The sequence below is a fragment of the Gambusia affinis genome, linkage group LG03 (assembly GCF_019740435.1).
Source record: "Gambusia affinis linkage group LG03, SWU_Gaff_1.0, whole genome shotgun sequence".
Classification (NCBI taxonomy): Eukaryota; Metazoa; Chordata; class Actinopteri; order Cyprinodontiformes; family Poeciliidae; genus Gambusia; species Gambusia affinis.
In genome coordinates, this window is record NC_057870.1 from 6,980,840 (window position 1) to 6,994,575 (window position 13,736).

The 13,736-nt window shown below is 38.5% G+C and overlaps 1 protein-coding gene across 3 annotated transcripts in view; it reads left to right on the forward strand.

Moving 5' to 3' along the window:
* Positions 1-13,736, forward strand: part of galnt9 (polypeptide N-acetylgalactosaminyltransferase 9) — a 116,903-nt gene that overhangs the window by 6,904 nt on the left and 96,263 nt on the right. For 2 of the 3 annotated variants that reach the window (XM_044110754.1, XM_044110752.1), the window contains one exon: positions 309-463. The exons of the other annotated variant lie outside the window; for it this stretch is intronic. Coding sequence is in view for 1 of the 2 variants with exons in the window: in XM_044110752.1 (XP_043966687.1) it covers positions 309-463 (155 nt within the window). In the remaining variant the exon portion in view is untranslated. The remainder of the gene's footprint in view (positions 1-308; positions 464-13,736) is intronic. 3 annotated transcript variants of the gene reach the window in all.

Sequence of the window (13,736 nt, forward strand, 5' to 3'; positions counted from 1 at the left end):
TCCTTTCTGTCTTTCATTTTTTTCATTTTTGCCCTCGGCCTTGAACTTCCATGACTCCGAGCGCAGCCTCCTGAGCTGTCCGCGGTGCTGAATGAACCAGCCGGTACCGAAGCCTTCGCCTCGCCGGGACAACCGCCGGGCTTGACTGGGTCGGCCAGACCAGTGTTCCCGCCCTCCCTCCTTCACTTTTTTTTTTTTTTTTTTTTTTTTTTTTTTTTTTTCATGGCTGTGGCACGCAAAATCAAAACTTTGCTGACCGTCAACATCCTGGTGTTCGTGGGGATCATCCTGTTCTCGGTGTACTGCAGGATCCAGGACCGATCCGAGGAGCTCATCCAGCTGGGGCGCCTCTCCGACCAGAGGCTGAGAGCCAGGAATGGCAAAGTTTCCAACTTGGTGGACAGGCAGTCAATTCTTCAGCGACTGGAGAGGCTGGAGGATGTGGTCTACAACCAGCTAAACGGTAGGACGCGGCTTTAAAAACCGGGGAAGTGTTTTAACTTGAGATGGGTGAAATGACTAAACATGAATAAAAGGGGCAGTCAAAAAAACTAGGATATCACATTTCTTCTTTTTATTAAGAAACGTCCACAGATTGATGCTTAGTCTTTTTTTTTTTAAAGAAAGTGATTTAATTGCATTTAGGCAGAAAAAGATTCTTACAAAAACTACTTTCTATCTGAGGATCCTACCTAGAAAGTCTTGGGCTGAAATAATTTCAGTTACATGCTTCATGCAGTCAGACAGCAATACTCGACATCTGTCTGATCCAAATTTTCTCAGCTAATTTTTTATTTTTATTTGTTTGTTTTTAAACTGATGATCTCACATTTTTCTCAAGCACTTCTTTAAATCCCATGTTAATTCATGGTGGAATCCATGCTGCAGCAACACATTTCCATACTATGGCAGTTCTAACTCTGTGCTTCCCAGCTGGTTTGAGATCATGTTCCTAGAATGCTGTTTCTGGTGTTTGAAATATTAAAAGATCTACCTATTTTGTCTTAATAATAGTTTTACATAAGTCCTGGTTTTTGTCTGTCTTTTTTTTTGTGTGTGTGTGGAAAATGTAGTCTAGCCTTCATGTTTTCCTTATGGTGCAGCTGTTCTCTCCCATTGAAGTTAAACTTCTGCTCTCTCTTTCTAAATGTAACTGCGTGGTATAAAATGAACAGGAGCGACGCTTGCTCAGACAGCCGGATTCAGGCATGTCGGCAGCTGCTTTGGATGTCCTCCTCTTGCAAAATGACTTTCAGTAAGGAATCAAAATGACTGATTTGAAATTCTTTTGAGACTTATTTTAGGTCTCCCTGAGGTGCAGGAGCTTATCTGAATCATAAGCTGCTGCAATTTTGGTTCTGAATGCTCTCGACAACTCTCTTTTTCTTATTTCTTGTACTGACCATGGTGTTCACTGCTAGAAACACCGACCTTTTATACACAGGAAAAGTCCTTCAAAACGCTGAGGAATGATGTTCTAATGATGTGTCTAATTTGAGACATTTTAAGTGGGTATGCATATAGGGATTTTACAGTTTTTGTAATGTATTTGTGCCGCCTGAATTTCTCAGTATTGCTATGATTGGTGATAAACGTCTCCGTATCCAAACACAAATGAAAAACAGACTCCTATTATTTACACCGCTGCATAGCCTGTCTCGTCAACACAAGCTTGCGGTCACATGAATTTTCCTCTATGTGGACCACAATTCATGGACCTGTGTTTTATTTTGTAATCTTGTGGCCTCATTTTTATTTTTGCGAAACACTGAAAAATAATTGGTTTCCCACATGAAACTGCATTAACCAGGTTGGTGAGTTTTGGCTGGTGGCCTATTAGGAGGCTAATGAAGCAAGGCTCCTCCATTAGAGCGCGATGCCGTCTGCGTGTGCTGTCCGTTCAGACTTTACTGGACTGTATTCTTTTAACAGCCTTCCCAGTAAATGACTTGTTGTAAAGTTCACAGTGACTGTAAGTGTTTGTGTCGGTAATTGTGTGCACATTAGATATTTAAATAACAAACGTCTACATGCCAGCAGCATAACCTACAAATAATTTTCACCAAGCGATTTGCCTTGGTGGTGTCAGTCTGTGGTTTGGTCACTTCAGCAGTGCTGCTTTCTATACAATCATATTTTATTTGACAATAACCCCTTTACAGCTATAATCTTCCAGTCAGAAGACTGGTGTTTTGGGTTTGGATATACATATCCCTTAATCTTTTCCATATGCTGTCATGGTAATATTTACTATGATAGGGAGACATAAAAAAAAGCTCCAAAAAACTGTGAAGTAGAGCTAAAATGATTCAACATTTTTTGCAGTTTAAAAAAATCTGGTTTGCATTTATGTTTTTCGCTGCCATTAGCTACTGGTCCTTACTTATCAAAAGGAGCAGTAATTTTTGTTGCCTAGTTTTCTTGGGAGAAAAGCACAAGCGGAGTCGGACTGTATGTAGAGCGTCCGTGGACATCAGTTGTCAAACGTCGCTAGTTAGACTCTGGCCCAGACTTTGACTAGGACATTCTAACTCATAAATAAACCTTCATTCTAACTAGGCTTGCAAAATGTTAGGTAAATTTGTAATTGCAATACTTCTAATTATGATTCTAAACATATTTTTTGACTTGTTTTCTTTAAAATTGCTTAATTTTCCTATCCTCCCTGAGCTTTAGCATCTCAACCACTAAGGACAACCACCATATTTGGGCACAAAGGCCGGTTACACTCCTTCCACCATATATTTATAGAATTTTATTTTGTATTGTTCAGCAAAATATTGCATCAAAACAGTCCTTTGTGATTGCAGTAACACATAGACTGATATTACAGTAAATATTATAATTAGATACATTGATTGAAAATATTTCATTGTATCTCTGGCTGTAGCTTTGGCATCATGGCCTTACTAGAAGGTAAACCACTGCCTGTTCTGAAACCTTGTTCTTTCTTGTTCCTTCTATTTTACCATTAGGAACAACTTTATGTCTGTCTATCAATGAAAGGCAAAAAGGCAAAAGTTTGTTGTAATAAAATCTTAACAGACATGAGAGGTTTTAACACCTTAACACTGTATAAACAATCCAGCCTGAATATCAAGATCACTATTGGCAGGTAAATTGGAGTTTATTGCGTCTGCTGCATTTGTGAAGGCCATCTTTTTGTGATTCTATAGGAAAATCCTTTATGATAGTATTTAAGTAACTTTAACACTTAGGATATATCTAAAGTGCTGACCCAGTTTTAATTGTCTTAGTAAATCAATTAAGGGTTTAGACGTAACTAATGAAAGTGTAAAAACAGTGTAGAACAATACATTATCTTCAAATATACTCTTTTTTTGTTAAATTGAGAAAACGTACATGCCTGTCGGGGAGGGTGGCACGAATAGTTTTTCATTCTGTCTTCTGTGCATCCCACTGTTGAAATGAAAGAAACTATCTCTTATTGAATAAAGTATTTTTTTTTCTCTCACCAAGCTCCTCTCGTCCACAGAACAAGTGAAATGTTCTTAATTTTCGACTCGTACAACACCGCTTTATTACATTAAATCACCCTTGGATCCAGCAGCGTTGCTGATGGAAGACTGATTCGCTGATTAAAAGAAGAAGTGAGACGGCAAATTGCAGACATTTCAAAAGTATATCCCAGCTAAAATGTGTCATTCAGACACTCGCTAACTCTGTTGAGCTGTAGCAGGCGTGCTTGGTTTATAAAACTTTAAGCACCTATATAAAGACAAAAATATTATCTGACTTATTACTCGCTGCTCAGCTACTCTGAATAATATAGTTAGTAAATAACACAAAGTCTGAGTGCATGTGATGTAGGAATGTGATCAAATATTCTCTTGGATTGTTTAATCTCTTCTAATACTGTGTCTAATAACAATTTGAAATCTAGAGATGGCATTGAAACAGTTTCAGAAAATATATTTGGTACTTTAAGCTATTACTGTGTGGCAACTATACATAATACATACCTTTATTCTATAATTAGAGGTAACGTGTAATCAACTGATTGGACAACAACAGAAAACCAGAATTAAACAAAACTATAAGAGAGACGAGCTGTTCACATTGAGCCTCTTGTCCCCATTTTTATTTTTATGAACTCCACTTATTATGGCGATGAAAATCATTTTATTCCACTTTAAATGTTGCAGCAGTGAGAACTGTTAGACTTTTCCATTTATGAAAGACTGCTTCCATCTTTCCTTTACTAAAACAGATATTAAAGCTAGCATTGAAATTTCTTTCCTTGGCTTTTTAGGGTACTTAAAAAGCTCTTACAATGGCTGCTGGACAGACGACACAATTAAACCAAAGCTAAACAACAAGACCCGTTGTTTTGTTTTCACAGAGTGAAGGTATCGCGTACCTCAAAGTTGGAAGGAATTTTTAATGTGTAAGTGTGAAAAGTTACAGTTTAGGTTAGACTGTGTTGTTTTTTTCTTTTAGTGCTTAATTTTGAGGTGGTGCAAGTGTCAGAAGTTTTTAAATGTTTTCGATTCTGTTTTCATGACCAGAACAAAGGTTTTATACGTCAGAAACTTTGTTCTAAGATATCTCAGTCTAGTACAGAGTAGAGAAATTTACAGAAAAAGACAGTGAAACAGGCCTTTACTTCAGCACAGAAGCTGGTTCTTACCTTTTACATTGTTGGTAGCATCAATAACAAATTCATGGCATTTTTAAAATGCAGCATCTTGTGGGACTAGATTTTATTTTGTTTTAATATGGTGAGATCTTGTAACATCTATGTCTTTAAACCTGTGAATATCCGCCAGGTTGTTATGTTCAGTTCAATCCTATAATGCGATACATACCATATTGTCCAAAATGTGTTTTGATAAAGAATCATTCAACATATTCCAAAAACCTTTTGATAGGGAAGAAATTATGTACAAATATAGATTTAAAATTGGGCATGATTTTAGTTTACCACACCTGTATGTCATTCAATAATAGCTGTCGAAAATGTTACATCCAAATAAAAATAGGTTCTTGGAACATGGTAAAACCTAATGCATGACAGAGGAGAAAGGTTGCAGCTTAGTTGTTGAAGTTGCAGTATCTCATCAGCTTAGATAGCTTCACAATAGTCCTTTTTTATTCTTAGTCTGCTTGCTTCACATTTACAAAGTACAAATGTAGGCTTTTCTGGTCTTGATCTTGTTATAATGCTGGAGCTTCAGCACATTTTTGAGGGTCACTTTGTCTTTTTGAGCTATGCTTAGCTTCTGGCATACAGCCAGCAGCGTTAGGCTCTCAAACCGAACGTTGAATCCTCTCATTCGCTCAGATGTACGTGAAGATAATGCAAGTAAACAGTGAGGTAAAAACCCCCAGTGGGCTTAGAACAGGGGTGTCAAACTCATTTTGGTTTTGGGCCAAATCAAAATCATGAATGCTCTTAAAGGGATGGATGTGCCAGAATATCCTGATAAAACCTGATCACAAATTGTTAAAATGTCAATGAGTTCTTAAAATTAAATAATATTACTTAACATCTTTTCAGTCCCTCCAGGATTTTGTGACTCTTTTTGTAATTTTTTTATTTTTTATTTTTGCAATAAAAATCAAAGTAGTTCTGGTACTAATTTTAAAATATTCAAGATATTTGCGATATGTATTTATGACGGTAAATGCAACTTTTTATTACCTTCTGTATAGATCATGGACTATAATTTGACATCAATTAAGACAGGCATATGTGTAGTGCAGTCACGAAAGTTTTTGAGAAAAATCTGACTGATATAATTTGGCAGTAAACAGATGAAAACTGATTTGATTTAATGTTCAAGCAGACTTAATGTTTAGTCTTGAATTTAGAGGATCACATAAAAAGCTATGGCGGGCCAGATTTGATCCATGGGTTTGAGTTTGACACATGTGGCTTAGAGAAAGAAATAAACACAATCTTTAAAAAAAAAAAAAAAATGTAAAATCCGTTTCTGTTTCTTCTTATGGTATTATAGAAATGAATGTAAAACTTTCAGTTTTGTCCATTCTTGACCGGTCCAAAAAGTCAGCTTTAATTATTTTCAGGTTCCAGGTCCCACAGTTGAGTCCAAAGTGGCTGGTGCCTCAAAAATGAAGATTACAAAGGAGGAGAAACAAACCCCAAAAAGGAGAAATAGCTTCCACAATTGCCGCATTGCCGTTGTCGCTCAAATATTTGCGTCCGAACGCAGCAGAATGAAAGCATTTCTGATGCTGAAGTGGCTCCAATGAAGCCTTCCAGATATTTGATATACATTTGATGAATTAGATGTACTCTGAATCATTTCACTTCGTTTCAGGCTGTTAGGCTCAATTTCAAACCGATTTTTAACATAACAAACTGCTGAACTTTATTCTTCAAACAAATTAAGACGTTCAGCGTGACTCCGACAAATTCTGATTTACCGTCTGCAAACAGTCTCTCTGTGAAATGTAGGTCTCGAAAGGAGAACTGCAATTCAGTCGCAATTTATCTCGAACAGAGCCAAGGGTGTGTGGAAACATTTGCTAGCTGTCGCCTTTCTCCATGATTTGTTTTGAACTCTTTAATGGCATACTTAATCACGTCCTCATAGTGCAGGTCAACAGCCTCCTTTTTTTTTTTCTTTTTTTTTTTCCTCCCTCCGCCTAACTTGTGCAGAGACCACAAATTGTATTCTCCTGCTGTAGGGAATAACTACACTAAGAGGGAGACTCAGTGTGCAAATAACTATTACCATGTCCACCAGCAACACGAGGTAATTGCCCATTTCCTTCGTTGTTTATGGCCTACCAATGACATGCCATCGGAGCAGCAGCAGCAGGGACCAATTAGATTTGGAGGACAATAAACAAGTCGGAGAATCCCTCTTTTACGGTTTGTCTGGTAGACGGTCACCAGTCTCCCAACGAGTAAACAACGAAGCCTTTTCAGCCGCCCGCTCTGCACAAAAATGAGAGACAAGAGGGTTATCGGCAGCGCCGTTCTGCTGTTGATGCCATCAGCCTCAGAATAATCAGACAATGGGGGGTTTTAGGCTTGTTAGCAAGCTTAATATCAAGCAGTGTTTGACCCCAAGCGTTGCATTAGGATCTGCAAATGCCGCTTCTCTTTCGCTCGCCTTCTGGGGGTCTGGTGAGTGCAGAGGTCCTAAACGAACCCATACGCACATGTGTGGAATGACGGCGAAAGCAATTATTCTCGTGACGGCTATGTCCATTTCGCTGCGTTGCCTTTCAACTCGAGTGGATTAAGCCTGATGATGGTAGACTGAATGTGCTTTTTCCTTTTCCATTTTCTCTCGAAGATATTTCTCTCCAGCAGTTATTGGTATGATGTTTATTATCACAGTCGGTATGTAGGAACCCGACATTCAGTTTTATCTACTCAAAGAGAAAAATAAATGTGAATGTTGACAGAGATAGTGAAGAGGGAAGAGGAGATGGGCTCATAAGCAATTTGTTTTTGCAGTTTGGTAAGAATTCGATAGATGGTCAGTACTATGCAGTTCTCCAAGAATTGTTCTTTACTATTTTTGGAACATTAAAAATGTTTTTTTTGTATTACTACGGTAAGGTCAGACTAATCCAGCACCACAACAATAAAAATCAACAAGAGCAGGAATTGCTGCAGTCTTAAGTTTTTACTAGTAATCTGGTATATGCTGTTTTTTGTGAGGTACTGGTTCTTTAACAGGACCGGTTCTAGCCATTTAGGTGCCTTAATCACAAATGCTTTGAAAAGCCCCCAAAATCCAGAAAGTCTTCAGAACATCTTCACATTAAGTTACATGTCAGTCTATATAAACCGACTTTAACACAAGTCACTTTTGTGCAGGACAAGCGTAACAGGCTAAATGTCGGATTATTTTCTCATGATTTTGTTGCTTTTGTTTTTCCCAATTCTCGTGTTTTCTTGGTTTGTTCAAGGAAGTTCAGGTTTGCTTTAGTAGTGAATAACTTTTATTTTTTGTCTAAATCAGTAAAATAATTCCAGAGGTTCTTTCTACTTCCGTCTCTCTCAATCACGACAGACTGTCGCTCACTGCCGCTCTCAAATTGTACACAAACAGATCAGAGTAGGAGGAAATACGGATGGCAAGGGGGAGAGAGAGAGTACAAGTGACATAAGAGCATCATCTTGCTGTGTCTTCTTTTCACTTGTCCGTCTCCAGCTGTTCCTGCTTTTTCAAAGGGAATAATATGCCACTTCTTGTTATATCTGCTAAACATGTTTAGCACAATATTTGGCCTTTTTTTGGTGTCCCCTGTGGGCAATCTGTGCCCTTTGCGTGGTGCTCGATCAGTGTGAATCTCTTCTTTATCGTGGTGGTAGTAGCATATTTGGGTCAGGGATGCTGCATGGAAGAACCTTGGTGTAGAAAGGCTATCTCATTGAAGGTGTATGGCTCACAACCGATTCCTTGAATTCCTGACCGATAATACAGTTTCCTTGCACTTAGCTGTAGGGATGTAGCCTGGTAAAAACCGGCCAGTCGTTCTATATCATTTGCTTTGTACAGAGGGTCTGGGCTCTCGGCCATTGAGATGCGGACTCTGTTGAAATTTTAGAATTTACCAAGTTGCTAATGTTTTACTGTGACGTATGCAATGCGATGGTTTGAAGCTTACCGGAAATTGCCTTCGCTGTAAACAACCATCCTCCACTGCAAAGAGAGAGGTACCGAGCCGAACAAGATGGCTGTTAATATTAATTCAGTATTTGAAAGTATGGCCGACATTGTTCACTTCCTCCGCTGCTACTGCTGAAACTACAGGCGAACTACAATTCTAAAACAGAAAGTCGATGTCATCGTTCATAACTTCACCTTCTGTTTGCTGATTGGCCCGGAAGGAAGGAAAGTAGGAAGGTAGGAAATCTACCGGAGAGAATACAAGTGAAGGGGAGAAACCCTAGACTCTGCTGTAAGCAAAAAAATTTTCTTGCAAAGTTTCACAGAAAGACGATGGCCAGGCCAGTAGGGACGCAAACTGTCCTCCAAATTATGAATTGGCTGGTTGATTAAACAAAGTGTAGAGTTTTTTTTTTATTCTGTCTCTGTCAAGGGAAATAGATTTCAAAGAGTAATACTGGTGCAGATGGAAGTGGCATACTGGGAGGATAGCTGGATGCTGCAGTGGCTGATTGCCTCATGGTAGTCTTGGTCTAGTTCAGAGGGGAACTACATAATATGAGCTTGTATTGTATAAACCTTGCTGTTTATCGCCAGCTCTCCCAGCATGGAGGTGGTCAGTATTGATTCGTTCAGTTTCATTAAAAAAATTGTCTATGGGTGTCTTGTTTCAGCAGAATACAAATCCCTGACTTTCCTTTCCACTGTCCACCATTTTCTCCAGTCACTCACTAACATTGAAACTCAATGAAATAAAGCTCCATCAATCCAGACATTGCTCTTGGACATTGCTCTTCCCCGTCTGACCAGCAGCGGGTGCGTCATCTTTCTTTCTTTGTTTTTTTTTATTTTATTTTTTTTATATAGGCTGTTGTCCCACAGCTCATGGTCACACTGAGGCTTCTGTCATCAGCCACACATGTCACTGCCATTCGTCTCCCGGCGCGTAGGTGCTGACGGGGATGGAGGCCACAGAGGCTCAGCTGCAGCACCAGTTATACGTCTTATCTATGACGCACAATTATGACAAAGAAACTAAGGCTGTTTATATGCCAAACCCGCTGGAGCAAAAGAAAAGAAAAAAAAAAGCATGATGAGAGAGGGGGGTAAATGTCACATTCACTGTCTTCCACGCTGACAAACCCGTTAGGCTTAGAGTAGATCTGGGTGATACTCATCTCCATGTGCCTATATATTGTGTAGCGTGCGATGGCGCCGTGATTCCCGATGACATGAAATGTATTCCAATAAAGATATGCAGATGAGCAGCCGGTTGATAACATAGCTTCAAAAACAGATTAAAAATCAGTTTTGCTCAGACTTGGAGGGGTGCGGGAGAATAAAGTTAATGAATTCAGCGACTCACCTGACAATCAGCAGGTGGCCTCAGAGAATAAGGCTTGTTATTGATGGAGCGAGTCTTTCTGTTATGCACGCTGCTGGCTTGGAGACGTGCTACGATTGCATACAGTTGATGGTAAGATTCAGTAGCGGAGGGGCATGTGCTCATATCGATGCCAGTAGACTTTCAATGAAGAATCCAAATACCACTGTAATCGAGGAAAATAAGCAATTTATCTTTGTATTTTCACATTCTAACTGAAAAACAACATATTTTAACAATTTTTATATTATTATTATTTGCTTTAATGAACCAGGTGTGCCTTAAATAAACAAACAAAATGCTCTATTTTCATTAAACCTAAAATTACTATTATGACAGGTTTTTATTTTTTATTTTTAGAATTGTAGGTACTTTTTTCCTGCATAAATATTTATTGACCTTGAGAGTCATTGACATTCATTACATTTTTTTCTTTCACATTGTAACTACAGACTCCAGTAGGTTTTATTGGTATTCTATGTTATAGACTAACAGGGTAGTAAAGCACTAAATTGTGACAGTTATATGCGGCCTTCAAAATGTTTAACAAACAAAAAGTGCTGTGTACATTTTGCTTTCACTTCTCTTTAGCTGTTAAACAAAATCCAATCCCACCAACTGTCTTTACAGACTTGGTCTTGAATTGAAACGTAATCTTAAGCTCAATCTTTTACAGAAGTTTGTAAAAGAGTTAAAAACTAGCAGCATCATGAAGACAAAGGGTCAGAGTAGATGGGCCAAGGAGAGTTTGAACAGTTCACAAAGCTCTGTGGATGGAAAGAATATGACACAGCTGAAAACTATCTACAGCAAACATGGTGAAGGATTGATTGTTTTTTTATTTATTTTTTTTTTAGATGAAAACAAAGTGAACCTTTTCACCTATGTAGAATATTGCTTTTTGGGGAGGAAAACCAGCACTGCTCATCATCCACATTATTACATCCCCACAGTGAAACATGGTGGTGGCTATGTCATGCTGCAGGGATGCTTTTCTTCAGCAACCCAGGTGGTGGGAAGATGGATGGGGCTAAACTTAGGTTAATGTTAGAAAAGAAAAGGTCAGATCTGAGATTTGAGAAAGAGCTTCACCTTCCTACATGAAAACAGCCCTAAGCATACAGCCAGAGCTATACGTTTAGGGATTCAAAAGCTAGAATGGCCCAGTCAAAGTCCAGACCTGATGGACACCTTCACTAAGAGCAAGTAAAATACCTGTGATACAAAGACAAAAGATGTTGAATACATACGCACCAGATTTCTTTTACATTTTTACTCTACTTCCTAATTTTTAACTCCTTTGTGCTGCTCGGTCTCATAAAATCCAGACAGAATACATTTGTATTTGTAATGTGGTGGAATATGGAGACGTTGCAAGGGACTGTAACATTCAGAACAGTCATACAGTAACTCAAAAAAAAACAAAAAAACAGAAAGGAAGTTAATAGTGAAAGCGAAACTGTATTCAGGTGTGGAACATAATTATTTTGAATAATAAATGCTTGCTGCAGTTGTGTCTGACCCAACACAACACCAGCACTAGTCAGATGATGGTGCTGCTAGTTTGACAACAGCTTGCTGAGGCTGCAGATGTAAAATGTTTTTAAAAGATGATGATCAGTCAGACTGGGTTGTTAGTTTGACGTGGACTGGAAATTTGCTTTCATTTAAAGGTTTGAAACATTTTAAACGGGGTAGAAGAATGAAAGAAATACATATGTGGCTACAAAGGGAGCCTTGACTTCATCTAGTTAAAACGTCATGCCAAGCCAAGCAATATAGATCATTTTGCTAAAATATTCTAGTGAACCTATCACACACATTATGTTAGAATGGATATTGATTGAAATGAAATGTTAAATTGTAGTTTTGTTTCCTCTTTGGCATTTGACAAAAATTTAATTTACCCTTAAAATAAAAAAAAGTATGATGGCAAATTTATTATAAATGAGATTCAGATGCGTGAACCTTCCTTGTCACACCTTTGTCTTGGGCTTTGTATGTTGAAAACTTAGAGGTCTACTTTCAGCTTTCAAATCACGCTAGCTGTTCCCCCTGTTATAAGTGGAAAAACTAGACTTCCTGAAGCCCTTTTGTGGGCTCTTAATATTTCATAGGTTTGTTTTGGTTTTTGAATCCTTTTAAACCAACAAGATACTTTTTTATTTCCTCCCCCCTCCTCTTCAAAAGATCACGCGGATCCACCCCCCTCGTCCCCTCAGCATCAATATTTAGTACTCAGCTGCATCACTTTGGACATACATAAAAACCACTCTTCCTCTTAAATATTTCACTAAAAATATGGGTCATCTTTGAAAATGAGACTTGTTTTTCATGCAGGCAAATCAAACGCTTTCTGGAAGTTTCCTCTTCAAGTCGAAGCCGGTGGAGGTTTGCTCAGTCATATGATGGATTGCGAGTGAGACGAGCGTGGAGACAGTTGCGTACATGGACACAATGAGATTTAAATTGGTGCCCAGCTTACAAAGTATCTGCACCCAGCTGATTCTCTAGATGGGAACGGAATGTCGGCGGAACAAACAGATGTTGGCTTGTAATTGCTTCATAGTGAAATGATAAAAGAGTCAGAGCTGTGCGGTGTGTTAATAAAACTGGAAACACTGAATGTAAAAAAAAAAAAGGAAATGCCTTATTGAAAATATGTGAATACTTGAAATTTTTATTAGCATTTTCATCCATCTGAATGGAGTCAGAGTGTGTTCTTTATGTTTTACACATCAGTGTTTCACACGTTCAAAGAAATCAAAACAAAGCAGTCAATAAATGAATTTATATGCAATGAAGCCTAGTGATGCAAAACACTGACGGCGTCAGCTACAGATGCATTTCTAAATGTTTGGTGATCACCAGAACATCCCATCACCAACAAGACCACAATCCTGAAACGGAACATGAACTCAAAGCTGAGCCGAGCTGTCAGTACGTGCTCCCCTATCAGTGTTCGATGCACAAGACTCCACTGCTGAAGAAAAAAAAAGCATTGACCATAAAGCACACAAGTATTTTCACACACCATGGTTTGATTAGAAAACATGGTGCTTTTTACTCAAAACCCCATGTTTTGAGTAGCTGTGTAGCTGTATTAGCTGAAACTGTTTAGCTGAAGTTGTATTGTGAATGTACACACATTCACAAGTTCTGCTAGCTGTAGGTGTATTAGCTGCAGCTAATCTGTAGCTAATACTACAGATTATCTTAGAAAAATCACATGAACAATGAAATTTGGCGGTGTGAGGTTGTTTTGCAGAATTTGATAAATAAGAGAGGATGAATGGAAACATTTTCTGAAGACATTCTTGATGACAGTATGAAGATGAAACAAAGGTGGTATTGTTACACAAGACAGGAAAAGTCAGAGAAAGACCATTAACCTAGAATGACCTAGTCCATTAATTGAAAGAACCGCTTAGAAGATTGGAAGGACGTTTGTTCAGAATGACTGTAATCAGCAGCTATGCTAACAAAACCAAACATTAACAAATGCTTGTGACTCATTTGTCCATACGTAAGTTGTCGTGACATATCCAAAACCTAAAAAAAAAAAAGATACTAATTCGCATCACCATCTACACAAGTCCTATTTGTCAAAGCGTCCGACTTTTACAGCAGCTCTCCAGACAGGAACTCATCCTCTCCCCCCCTCACCTGAATGATTACGTTTGAGATTTAAAGCGGTGAGCTTTTGCTGTAGCACTTCAAGAAACTCTGGGAAG